The 13,843-nt window shown below is 40.3% G+C and overlaps 1 protein-coding gene across 15 annotated transcripts in view; it reads right to left on the reverse strand.

Moving 5' to 3' along the window:
- Positions 1–1,173: 1,173 nt before the first annotated feature.
- FAM20B (FAM20B glycosaminoglycan xylosylkinase) overlaps positions 1,174–13,843 on the reverse strand; it is a 42,263-nt gene continuing 29,593 nt past the window's right edge. For 8 of the 15 annotated variants that reach the window (XM_079929888.1, XM_079929885.1, XM_079929887.1 and 5 more), the window contains 4 exons: positions 10,968–11,139; positions 10,558–10,749; positions 7,928–7,987; positions 1,174–5,410 (listed from right to left, as the gene is read on the reverse strand). In XM_079929888.1, the coding sequence (XP_079786014.1) occupies positions 5,179–5,410; positions 7,928–7,987; positions 10,558–10,749; positions 10,968–11,139 (656 nt within the window). In that variant the 3' untranslated portion in view covers positions 1,174–5,178. The remainder of the gene's footprint in view (positions 5,411–7,927; positions 7,988–10,557; positions 10,750–10,967; positions 11,140–13,843) is intronic. The other 7 variants (XR_013829504.1, XR_013829502.1, XR_013829503.1 and 4 more) reach the window with 7 other exon arrangements.

Consider the following 13,843-nt stretch of genomic DNA (forward strand, 5'->3'; position numbering starts at 1 on the left):
CAGAGTACAGGCCCAGGAAGCTCTGTGTCTTCCACACACACAGCTTTGCATTTCTGGAGTCGGGTTCTACACACACCACACGTCAAGCCTGGATTGATCTCCCCTTCTTCCCCAAGGTAGGTCTGCCTACCTCTCACTCTCAACCTCCTGTGATTCTTTCCTGCTCCTTATTTCCACTCTAATTCACACGATTCCTGAGGCATTTGGTACTTCACAAGTAGTCTCTTCTGCTAGGACTATGGGCTCCTTGAAGGAAGGGACAGTCATTATCATCTTGATGGCCTCCAGCACAAGGCCCAAGTGTCTACTGAAGACCAGTACTTTACACACTGTGACTTCATTCTCTAATTCCCTCGGATTTATAAAGTGGCTTATCTTACAGAATTCACCCATGCTAAACCAGTGGTTATGACCATTCTTGTCTATTTTACAAAATGAGGGCTGCTAAAAATCAGTTTTTATAGGCAAATACAGTGGGTAAAATGAGCCCATAATAGAACCTCTCCCTCCTTACTCCCAGCTGCCTTTTCAGGCTTTAATACTGGTCTTTCTGGTATGCTTGAGAAGAAAATGAAATCTCACCTGGAAAATGATCATATGAGGTGAGTCAGTGAGGAACCTGTTAACTAGGCTTTAGCCTCCCTTTGGTATTCAAGTGCAAGTGACAAAAACTGGCACAAACAAAAATGCTACAAATCAAGTAAAAATCTTGAGAACTCTGCTCAGTTGTTTGGTTGAGGTTTATGATGCTGCATTTCCATTTCAAAATTTAAAAGTCTGGGTGTCCTAAGAATTATAATCAGGGCAGCTGGTCTCTTCTTCCAGGCCTCTATGATACTGTGCTGACAAGTTCTTTGGGATTCATAATTCTTTATCTCTAAAGAAGCTGAAAGAAAGAAGTTAACTATTAAATAAACAAAAAGCACCTAAGAATTATCCTACTGAAATTCTCGGTTCAGTCACAACCTGATATGGGCCTTCTGAAGACTAGTGAGAAGTGTAAAGGTCTCATCCGTAGATTCTGTGAAACAATCCCTGTGGAAGTTTATGTGGATGAAGAAGATGTAATCTTCTGTCCCCTAACAAAACAGGAAATCGCAATTGAAAACAATGGAAGTATCCTGAACCGGGGTGGGGAGGTGGGGAAAGAATGAGGAAAAGATGGTACATCAGTACTTATTAAAATCTTTATTCATTTTCTTTCTTTCAGAACTGAAACCCACAGAACACATTAGAAATTTAGGTGCATATCTGTCTTGTTTGGTATCTTACCAAGCACAACCTCTATTTGTGCAACAGCTCTGAGAGGAAATCCTTGGCAGATCAAAACAGAGGGTAGTGGTTCCTACACCTCTCTTTGAAGCAAATAAATTAACTTCCCAGTAAGTTATTCCCAGTTCCCCCACAGACATTTTGTATTTGTGAGTAACACCTTAGTTCCTTAAAACCCTGTGGCAGTAGAGTATCCAGCCCTCACCTTTTCAACCCAGACTTGAGGCGTCGAAGGGGGAAAGCTGGCCTTCCCCTGCACAACAGTCTCATGAGGCTGGTCTATGTGCCTCGGGCGTCGGCCCTGGCTAGCACAGGAGGTGTTTGCTGAACGGATATCTTTATGTCACTTAGATTCACTCTCAGAGACTAAGAGAACCTTTTCCTAGCTTCAGGTTCTTCAGCAACAGTGTTTCCCTGTGTCAAAATAAATACATTTTTTCTTGTTAGAATACATATATGACTATATATATACATATACCTTGACTCATGTTTCCTGAAGCCCAAGCTCACAAGACGACTCACATAAGACAGCTCACTGATAGATGCTGTTTACCATCATTTGAGGTGTGGTCAGGTAATGGTCAAACAAGAATACGGAAGCTGTGGAGAAGGGAGAGTGAAGGAACATGGTGGATGGGAGGGGAAGGCCAAAAGTCTTTTTTTTTTTTTTTTTAAAGAAAGGAAAAGATGGATTTCTTTGGAAGAACTTGTTGCCTTCAGGTGACATGGAATTTCTGCCATGTATAGGATTCATCTTTCCCAAAATAATAGGATGTACCTGAATTCTCCCATTTCCTTATTAGATTTCATTTGACATATTAATCCTGAGTGCAAATAGGGAGAAATGCCTTATTAATAAATTATTGAGCAATACTGAGTAAATCAGATCCTATTAATGTTTTGCACAGAAAATTATTTACCCCCAAAGCCCAAAATATAGCTTCATATTAAATGACAATTCTTGAATGAAACCTCTATACCCATATTCGCCCAAACTATGGAATAAATATATTGGGTTGGCCAAAAAGTTCATTCAGGTTTTTTGTAAGATGGTGTGGAAAACCAGAATGAACTTTTTGGGCAACCCAATATTTAAGAAGTGGAAGAAGGGGGGTAGGAAATGGTACTCAGTTCTGATTTTCTTAGTTTTATAATATTAAAATGTACCCACATCTACCTTTAGATGTTAGCTAGGCACGCCCAGGTTAGGACTGATCAAAAACCCTTCCAGTGACCCCTGTTTGATTATAATAGTCCTCGATTCTAAAACATAAACCATAAAGAGGACAGTGTTACAAAACTTAAAAAAAAAGATATCTACCTCTTTTTTGAAACAGAATTTAGTGTTTATGAATTTTAGGGCTATAAGCTTATGGTTGGTTTTTTCCAAGATTCTAAACGTACTTTTGCAGCTTAATCCGATCCTGACTTAGAACATAAATTTATATTCTAAGCATCAGTTCACACCACTCTATTAGCATAATTCTAACTTTAACCACTATACATTTGAACACCTTTTAAGATCATGAATTTTAAAATAGGGAAAGAGAATGAGATTATACATTTTCTGCAATGTTTGGGAAAAAGAATGAGGCATTTTTCAAAGTAGCTTTTCCTCCTACTTTTTTCCTTAGCAGAATCTTCTGCCTTCAACATCATGAATAAAGTTCCCAGTTTGGGAACAGCTCTTATTCATTTCACTGGGGCATACTGAAGGTATCACATGTTTGCAAGAAATTTAGTTCAGCTAACATTTACCAAGGAGAGCAGCGTTGACTTCCTTCCCACTGTCCCTCCAGCTGGCTCCCTGATGCTCTGAGGTAAGCACCATCCAAGGTATTCTCAAGCTCAAATGTGAACTTCCCTGGATGCACATAGTAAATGAGTTTAAATTGGGATTAATGCTTCCTTTTGTTAACACTAGCTCAGTGTTTTGTGCTACTACCTGTCTTCTTAAATTCAATAGCTTTTTAAAAATAACTCAGCCCATTCTGTGTACATCGCCAAATGTACATACTAAGTACAAAAGCGTCCTAATTTCATGTTACTTTAAGTGTTGTCTTTTTTTTTTTTTTTTGCGGTACGCAGGCCTCTCACTGTTGTGGCCTCTCCCGTTGCGGAGCACAGGCTCCGGACGCGCAGGCTCAGCGGCCATGGCTCATGGGCCCAGCCGCTCCGCGGCATGTGGGATCTTCCCGGACCGGGGCACGAACCCGTATCCCCTGCATCGGCAGGCGGACTCTCAACCACTGCGCCACCAGGGAAGCCCGGTCATGTTACTTTAAATTAGTTTTGGGGTACTCAGTTATCTTTCAATTTGAGAAAATTGGGGCATAAATTCTAAACTATTTTTGAAAGGGTGGCTACCTAAAACTGGTCTCCAATAGCTGGCAGTAAATTTGTTTAACCACACTGTTTAAATATTAGTGTCTGCTTCACAGAAGTCAAAACTGCAACAGTCCCCAGACAAAATGCAGGAGAGAAGCACCCACCTCTGAGGGCACGTGAGTGGGCACACCAGGTCTAGTTTCCTCTGCCCTGTATTTTAATGCAAGTGCTTATATGTCAAATCGCTTTGGCAGAACACAGAACTAAGCCTGTTTTAGCAACTTGAAATTTGAATGTGCTAATAGGAGACGGAAGGACAATACTACATCGTGGGTTCAGAACTCCAAACAAGATTAAATGATGAAATCAGGGTTTGACATAAATCAAAATCTTAAGGCTCTTCCTGGTAACCACCTTAATTTTAAGGCTCAGAAGGCTTAAAATCTTTGTTTCCAGCCTTCCACATGGCCCAAATCACAAGATAGGTCCAGCCACCAGCAGGATCTAAACTATATTATCCGTAGGAGCGAGCTGGCTTTCCTCACAAGAAAGGCACAAGTAGGATCGCCAATCTCTTGGGAACAGCAGCTTTAATGACCAAATGCCTTGAAGACAGAAGTGGAAATTCATTTTAGAAATCAGGATGGCAGAGAAGACAGGCAACCTAACTCTTATTCAAGCTGTTATTTCAGTTTGCTTTGATAATTTGCAAAGGATTTGCCTGCTCTGGGCAAAAGGAAAAAAAAGTCTCCATAACAGAATTGTGCTTGGGTTGTAATGGTAGGTTCTCCAGGGACACTCTTTTGGATTAATTTGGACACATTATGAGAATGCAAATCTTACTTAGGTACAAGTCATGCTTGCTTTTATATACGTTAAGAACTTAAATACAGGGGAACCTGTTTTTCACTAATTCAATCACCGCCTTGATTCTGGTTCCACCAAGTAGGTCTCTCTCTCTTCTTCCCTCCTTTAAGAATCATCAAAAGCACCACCTACTCAGTTAAAAGCCCAAACATCTTTCTTGCTTTTGTCTTTCCTCTAATTCTATCTTAAAAACATAGTCCCTCCAACAGAGCATGCTACTTTGGCTCAACAGAATGCTGGGTTACTTGCTGCCACTCCTTAGGAAGCAGTAAAATTTCCAATTTGACTAGTCCTGGTAAGAAAGGACTCAAGAGATTACAAAGTGTTTTCGGAAAATCCACAAGTGTGGAGAAAGGATTATAAGGATGGACTCAAAACACATACTCCAGAACCAACCCCAACATTAATCTATTCAAATATCACACCTCTAATTTGTCCTTTGGCATGAGAATTAATACTGACCAACCGTGACGCCCACTGCTAGAATGGGCATACGCCGAGGAAGTCAGAAGGTGGTTCAGCAGGTACAGCTCCGTGGTCTGAAACTTGTAGTCTTTGCTTCAACTTCTACTACAGCAAACACCAAGGCCACCCTGTCCCCTATCACCAGAATGTGCTGCTGGCCATTTCCAATCCACCTCATACCATTCGGAATTGATTGTGCTGTTTCTCTATCTTTGTAAAAAGAAGTTTCACTTATTTTGTGGAGAATTACAAGTGGGAGAGAGGCATCCTGTCTTCCACCAGCACTGCGTCCATCCCAAACTGGTCAGTGCACTGCTTCACGGTGGCCAGGACACTCAGGAGCCGCTGGTCCACAGCGTCTAGGTGAGGATCAGAGAGCACTGGGGAGATGGGGTCATGGGCCATGGCAGATCTTAAGGCAGACTTCAGCACACCATTCTTCAGGGAGTTCAGTCTGTTCCAGGTAGAAACCCGAATGCTGGGAGAAAAAAAGTTTTAGGACAGGTTACATAAAACCTCTCACTATCAAATGGAGATTAAAGCCCGCATAGCAGACGAAAGTAAAGAAATAATTATGTAAAATATCTCAACTAGAAAAATAATTTCTGTTTTAGAAGTAGCTCTACATTATGAGTAAGTAACATTACCACATTTTGATATTTCTTTCTCAGTAATTAATGAGAAATATATACAATATTTACACATGTTCACTGCAGTGCTATTTGTAACAGGAAAAATGTGAAACAATCTGAATGTCCAACAACTGAGAAATAGTTAAATAAATTATGGCTTATCCATTCAAGGGAATACCATGCAGCCATTAAAAGCAGTTATGAAAATTCAGTGGCATGGGGAAATGCCCATGATATAATATTGAGTCAGGGAAAATAGTTGGAGGGAAAACACTCTTTTACTCCAAACCTGTGGGGAAAGAAAATGTGTGTATAAGCATACATACAAACATACACACACGATTACAATGAAATCACTAGAGTGTTAACAGGAGTTATCCTTACCTCTTAATAAGTAATTTAATTTCCTTCTTTTTATGTTTCTTAATTAAAAATTCTAGCAATATTATAAATAGAAAAAGTTTAAGGATACCTATTTTTCTCAATTATTTTACCAACTAAAGAGGATCTCTTGTTATCTTAGAAAAAAAGTATTTACCTCCCTGTGGGTAATGTGGGAATTACTAGGTATGCATTAAAGTCTGACTCTGCATGAGGCAGGCAACTTGTTCTGCAACCATTTAAAAAGTAAGAAAGCAAGGATCTTCGGATAAAGCATGGCAGGGATGGACAAGCACAGAGTCAGCGTGGTTTTACTCTTCTGAAAAATACTACAAGTGCCTAGAGCATTAGAGTTCCCCCTGTGTGACGAAGGTATCACTCGATTGCCTCTCAGCTCCAAGTTCACTCTTCATATATGCCCTGCTATAATGGGCAGAGGTCCTTTAAGCATCTCTCCTCTTAGGCTTTCTCGGTAGAGGATACTGGAAGGAGACTGCAGAAGGAAGAGGTTCTCCAGACGCTTCTGGCTGCTGTACAGTGAGTGGGTCAGTAGTGTGCGGGGAAGGTCAGCAAATGAAACTCTGCCTTGGCCACATTTCCAGAACAGGTAGGCCCACCATGATGTTGCGGCCTTGGCCTGGCTTGGTGATAACTTTCCTAAGGCCTTTTCAACATGGAAACCACAGCCCCCAAAGCCACGCACCCATGCTGGTGCCCCAATTCCCTGTGCAGGCCCACAAATAAGCGTTGCCTGTAGCCTGGAGGGTTTCTACTGAGTCGTTGCTCTCTTGGTATGTCATGCTACCACCTGCTGATAGCCTGTACCCTGCCTGCATTCTGGAGGGCTGCTTCCTGCACTCCCAGCACCTGCAAACTAGCACAGTTCTCTGCTATTCAGTGGGCTAAACTATACCTTCTCCACTGAGGTCAAAACCCCAGGCTTGGGGAGGGGGATCCCCTTCCAAGTTTGTTCTTCCTTGGGTACTCTCCCTCAGCTCTAGTTTTCTTTTATAGTCACTCTTGTATGAAAGAGTTTAATAACTCTTATACTAAACTTTCCTGTTTAACCCACCATGTCTTTTCTATATCCTGACTGGACCAGACTGATAGCACTATTAAAACAAAAACATCTTCCTTCACAGATACAGGTTTTGATTGGATATATCACTGCTTCCCAATATTAATGAAGATAATTAAGGGTTGCCTAGGTAAACACTTTCTGCAGAATATTGCTGTTATGAAAAAAAGAAAGAAAAGAAAAGTAAAACAGACCAGTCGCCAGAAGAGGCAGTCTCACATGATCAGTGTGTCTCTGGGAGCCGAGCAGTAGGAAGCAGCTCTCCTGGACCTGCACTTTTGTGTAGCCAAGCAAGGTGGGTCCCAGCTGATTCTTAGTGTTCATGCTTTTAAATCATACTGGCAACGAAGATCTGAAAAGGAGCTCCCGAGAGCCTAGTCTTTATCTCATTTTCTTGATTTACTTTTTAATTTCTTTGTTATCTAATACAGACTTTTAAAAAATCAATTACTAAATACCTACGGACAAAGCTACTTTTGGTTTACACAATTTCAAACTGAGATAAGCAAACCACAGGTGGGTTGTGGTGTTGAGTGAGAGGACTTGAAACCACAAGGTAAACATAGTACAGCAACTAGGGGCATGGGTTGCACTAGGTTTTGGGTGGGGGGGAGTGAGGACTATATTCTGATATTAAAACAAACATGGATATACATTATTGGATAAACTGAAAATTTCTACTCATACAAAACTCAAAATGCATTCTGAGCTTTGGGCTACACTGCTGTGGAAGCCTTTCCCTGATCCCCTACAGCTCAGGATCTCCAGGAGGTTCGGGGTTAGAAAAGCATGAAAAGTGCTGCTCAGGTATTAGGAAGTTTTAAAGCCAAGCAAACTGATGTACTGTTACCTGAGCCTGGAAAGGAAGGCAATGCAGGCAAATGTACTTGACTGCATAACTTACATGCAACACTGATAGAGAGGGGCAAGAATGCTTCTCTCATCCAGCGAGGGGTTCCCAAAGCTGAAAATTAAATGAAAAGTTAGTGAATTAGGTGGAAGCACCCGTCCCCTTCTTAGCATCAAAGCAAGAACAAATTCCATATGAAACGTGAATGTGATCCTGGATAATTTCATGCTCCCACAGCTCAAATCACTTAAATTAAAAATAAACAGGGCATGACCAATTAGACACAGGATTCCTAACAGCTTGTACTGCAGCATCAAACAACAAATATACTCCTTTACAAGGATCCTTTCTCCTGCCAGGATATTTCAAGGTGTTGAAGCATAACCCTCCTAACACAGTATGGAGTCCACAGACCAAGGGAGAACCTGAAGACCCCCAAACCCGAGAAGGTTTTAAGGGTATGTAGAGCAATAAAGGCTACTGATATTAGGTTCTCGCAAACAAGCAGAAGGTCATTACCTGTAAAAAGAAGTTATACTTGTTCTACTTTAATATTACCAATCAGAAAAAGACTTAGATTACTGTATTCCCTACAAGAAAGTATATGGTCAGATTCAAACTGTAAAAACTGCTCACAGAGGCTGGGAAAACAGTGATTCAAAGCAGATGTAAAAATGCTCTTAGTAATTCCGAGTTAGAAAAGGAGAACTGATTCTGGAAAAACTGTCAACCTTCCACTCTTTTCCTGGAAGCTCACCTTAATAGCTGGAGGGTCTGATAGCCCTCAGCACAGGGCAGGCCCACAAATAATAAAAGGCAAAGGCAATTATTTCAGTGTGTATTTCCACAGCACATGATCAGTTTTACAAGTAAGGATAAAGATATTCAGAAAAAAAAAAATGTCATGAAAAACCTAGGGGTGAAACAGGAATAAAGACACAGACCTACTGGAGAACGGACTTGAGGATATGGGGAGGGGGAAGGGTGAGCTGTGACAAAGCGACAGAGAGGCATGGACATATACACACTAACAAACGTAAGGTAGATAGCTAGTGGGAAGCAGCCGCATAGCACAGGGAGATCAGCTCGGTGCTTTGTGACCGCCTGGAGGGGTGGGATAGGGAGGGTGGGAGGGAGGGAGACGGAAGCGGGAAGAGATATGGGAACATATGTGTATATATAACTGATTCATTTTGTTGTGAAGCTGAAACTAACATACCATTGTAAAGCAATTATACTCCAATAAAGATGTTTAAAAAAAAAAAAAAGATATTCAGGAACTGAAAATATAGTATAAATGAAAATGAAATACATAGCACTGGTCACTACCTGCTTTGCTGGGAATGGGAGAGGCAATGTTTGCTGGCCTCTCACTCTCTGTAGCTGTCACCCCCTTTCATGGAGTATGAGGCACCTGGTGCTCAGTATGAGGTGGTGGCCTCCTTAGCAAATGCTGCCTAAGCATTCTTCGCTGAGTGTCCATGTCTCAGCTTATTCTCAGCAACCAACGTTAACAATAGTGACTCATCTTCTTTATCCATTCGAAAGAACATGTGGTACATATATATAATGGAATATTACTCAGCCATAAAAAGTAATATGGATGGATCTAGAGACTGTCATACAGAGTGAAGTAAATCAGGAAGAAAAAAACAAATATCGTACATTAACGCATATGTGTGGAACCTAGAATAACGGTACAGATGAACAGGTTTGCAGGGCAGAAATAGAGACACAGATGTAGAGAACAAACATATGGACACCAAGTGGGGAAAGCGGTGGGGGGCGGTGGTGGTGGGATAAATTGGGAGATTGGGATTGACATATATACACCGATATGTATAAAATAGATAATTAGTAAGAACCTGCTGTATAAAAAAATAAATAAAATAAAAATCAAAAATACAAAAAAACAACCAAAAAAACCCCCCAAAAAACCCAGTAGTGACTCAGAGCCTGAACAATTCCAGCTCCAAGGAAGTATTCTATTTAGCAAACATTTATTATGTGTAACTAAAAGTGTGGCACTTAACTGGGTACCATGAAGAATGCAGAGTGCAAACTGAAAATACAATGTGCTCTTCAAATAGCTCAGGCCTAAATAAGGACATTCCATTTATTCAAAATTAATAAAATTGTTTTATTCAAGATAAAAGTAACTTGTCTTTATATACAAATACCAAGCAACTAACTGCTCTCCTACTCATAATAGAAAAAATCTGGGCCTAGACTGCCATAAAAATAGCAAAAACATCCTATCAAATAAACTAATTTTTTAAACTGTATGAATCTTTGGATAGAATAATTTAACAACAGCTACATTTCATGTTCCGTTAACGATGTATTTCTCAAGATTCTGAACAAGCTAGTCAAGAAAGAATGATGTAAGTAGCAATAAATAGAAGACCTTGGTTTCCAGTTGTCTGTGAAGAGAATCATACTCTTTGACTCTTTGGAAAAAGTGAGTTTTCCACTTTTTTAAAGTCCTCAGATCCCCGAAGGTGAAAGGAGTACAAACTCTGAACAAGCTGGAAGGATGGGTGCCAATGGCAAAGACTCCGAGTGGAAACAAGAAGGATGCCTTCTGTTGAGCCTGTTCTGGAGGTTTTCCAGGATACCCCAGAAAGCATTCTTCTTGTATACACAGGACCCCTAACTGACAAGGAGAGTCCTGCTGGTCCTACCTTTTGGCATTATCGAGAAGGATGAGCATACTAGCGCCTTCATCGTCTTGAAAACTCTCGTAGTGATGGCGGTCAGCATTGCCAATCAGGTAATCAAAGACAGCTGTATCAATGATGTCCAAGAGGCGAGGGCCAGAGTCATAAGGGGACGTTTTCTTCACAGCGTCACAGTAGCTCTCATCATACTCCCACCTGGAGGGAAGCAGCATCACCAGTGTTGTTCACTGAGTGCCAGCACCACACGTAACATTGTTTAAAACACAGAGAAGAGAGAGTCCCTGACTAGCAGGTTTTCCCCTGAACCCCCCCATAGTCCTTTTTAGACTTGGACAGAACCCTGGCTCCTACACAGGGTTGGCACCTGTCCAGGCACAGGAGAGAATGAAGTAGTGGCTCAAAGGAGCATTTACCTGGCTAATTTGCCCTCTCGGTAAGTCCTGCCCCATGGGTGTCGGTGTTTCTGTAGAGGCCACACATCTGGAAGCCAAAGCGTGACAGACCCCTCCATCGTGTCTCCATCAGCACAGGCTGGCTCTGTTTCTCGGCAATAATAACACTTCCCATAGAAACAAGTATTATTTCCTAAAGGAGAGAATGGAACCATATACACTTACAGAAAAAGGATAACTCCAAATTCTCCCCAAACAATGAAGAGAGCAGCTCTATGTGAAAACAAAGATCCTGAGCTTATTTTTAAATCTTTATTTATTTTCTGTATAGGAAGTAAAAGCACATGGTGTAAAAAAAATTCAAAAGGTACAAAAGGATATATACGAAAAAGTTAAGTCTCCCTTTCCCTCTCTGTCCCTTCTACCCAATCTCTCCCAGAAGTCAACTACTGTCACAAGTATCTTTCTGAACTCACTTTAAGTAATGTCCTCTTCTCCTTCAGCAGGACTGACATTTTGGCCAGAATGCCCAGGGGAGGGAGAGAGGGCATGTACGAGGCCAAGCCATGGACCAGGACTTTGGTTACATGCGGAGTGGGGAGTAGGGTCTAGAGCAAATGAGTAAACAGACTGAGGATAATGGGAACCAGGTTTCTCATAGATGGAGAAGGGAGTTTAACATATAAAAAGAGAGAAGGCCAGAGTAAATCCTGCAGTGTTGAATTAGAACTGGAGATATTGATTTGAATTGATGGTTTTAAAACACAGAGATATAAAAGAAAGTACAAATGTTTGTGTGTGTATATGTATGCATATATATATATACGCATGTATATATATATACATATTTTGCCCCTTTAGAAAACCTGGAAACAATAACACTCAGGTAGTAATGAACACACTCACATATCAGTTTCTAAATATCATTTTAATACTATATTAAAAGGAACCAGGGCTCCCTGGAGAAACAGATGACCCCTAGGGCAGGGGCAGGGAAAGTACAAGATGAGCCTGGGTCATACTGCTATGCCAGCTGTAAGGAGGCACTCAGAATGACGGGGACATTCCAAATAACACAAGAGACAGTTTGTAGGGGTTCCCACTGGCCAAATCTGGGATAGTTTGAGCATCAAAATAAATAATAATAGTAACAAATTGTAACTGAGTAAATTAAGAGTCTACGTGTTCATAGTGATATAAATAAGTAAACAAAAGTGGGGCAGGGCGACGGGAGCTCTACTCATCAAAAGAATGGCAACCAGTAAGTCTAGAAGAAATGACAGAATTAGCAAATCACCATTTGGCAACTATCACATTAGTAACTGATTCGGGTAAGAATTATCAATGAATTCTAAAACTGGTGGGCAAAAGTTTCATGAGGATAGAATATTTATATAGTTTTGAGTTTCTCCCTACAAAGTACTCAGTAATTATTTATTAGTAAGTATAAAATACTGGAGAAACCTTGCAGACACTCACCATCTTAATCATGCAACTGAATGCAATATCCTAGATTGAATCCTGGATGTACATAGGCCATTACATGGACAAGTGGCAAAATCTGAATAGGATCTATGAATTAGATAGCAATATTGGATCAATGTTCAACTCTTCATTTTGATGGTTGAATGTTGTTGTGTAGGAGAGTGTGCTGGTAGTTGGGATATACTCACTGAAGTCTTAAGGGAGCATATAATGCTGTAATGGATATTCATGTCTGCAACCTGTTCTCAAATGATTCAGAAGTATTAACAATTGAGGAATCTGGGGGATTCTGGATCATTTCTGCAACTTTTATGTAAATCTAAAATTATTTCAAAATAAAAAGTTAAGGAAAGTAATGCTTTCTTTGCTCTCTACCTCTACAAAATAATAGCCATCAAATGAGCTAATTCCCTACACCCAGAAAACCTCACATGCTCCTTTAATGATTGTTTATGTTCTCATGTATATGTGTCCTTGAAGAGACAAACAGCACTCAAACTTTTTAGTATTTCCAACCTCTGGCATAGTACACACTAAATAGAAACTAATCCACTATATACCCACCCACAAAGCTGATTCTGTCACTCTCCATTACTTTACAAACTTTTCTAGGTAAAGAAGATTTGAACACTAATTGAAAGATATACCACATTTATTTTTTAATTATAAAAATATAAACTTGTAAGTTTAACTTGATCCATCAGAAATACCAACGGATCTTTTAGAGGGTAACTAGGTATGACAATTTTAAAGATCATAAGAAAAAATAACTAGGAACTGCTGGAAAATTGTTAAAATAACTGCAAAGAGAGGGGACTAGACCTACCAGATATCAAAACATAGTATAATGCCTCAATAATTAAAACATTATAGGGGACTTCCCTGGTAGTCCAGTAGGTAAGACTCCACACTCCCAATGCAGGGGCCGCGGGTTCAATCCCTGGTCAGGGAAATAGATCCCACATGCATACTGCAGCTAAGAGTCCGCATGCCGCAACTGAGAGTCTGCATGCCGCCAGAAAGATCCCGAGTGCCGCAATGAAGACCCAGAGCAGCCAAAATAAATAAATAAAATAAATATTAAACAACAACAACAACATTATAGACCAGCTCATAAACAGATTTAATGTCCAATGGAGCAGAACAGAAAGTCCAGAAACTAAAGCTAAATAAAGAAACTAAATAAAGAAAATTTACTACAGGGAAAAACAAGAGACTCTTTAACAAATGCTATTGGGACAACTGATAGCCATCTGGGAAAAAAAAACAACAACAGTGGAGCCATACTTCATTACATATACCAGAAGAAATTCCAACAATATCAAAACCTTAAATGCAAAAAATAAAACTATAAAGGTACTAAAAGAAAAAAAAAAAGCAGAATTCCTCCATAATGTTGGAGTGAGCAAGGC

Source organism: Stenella coeruleoalba, assembly GCF_951394435.1.
Source record: "Stenella coeruleoalba genome assembly, chromosome: 1".
Classification (NCBI taxonomy): domain Eukaryota; kingdom Metazoa; phylum Chordata; class Mammalia; order Artiodactyla; family Delphinidae; genus Stenella; species Stenella coeruleoalba.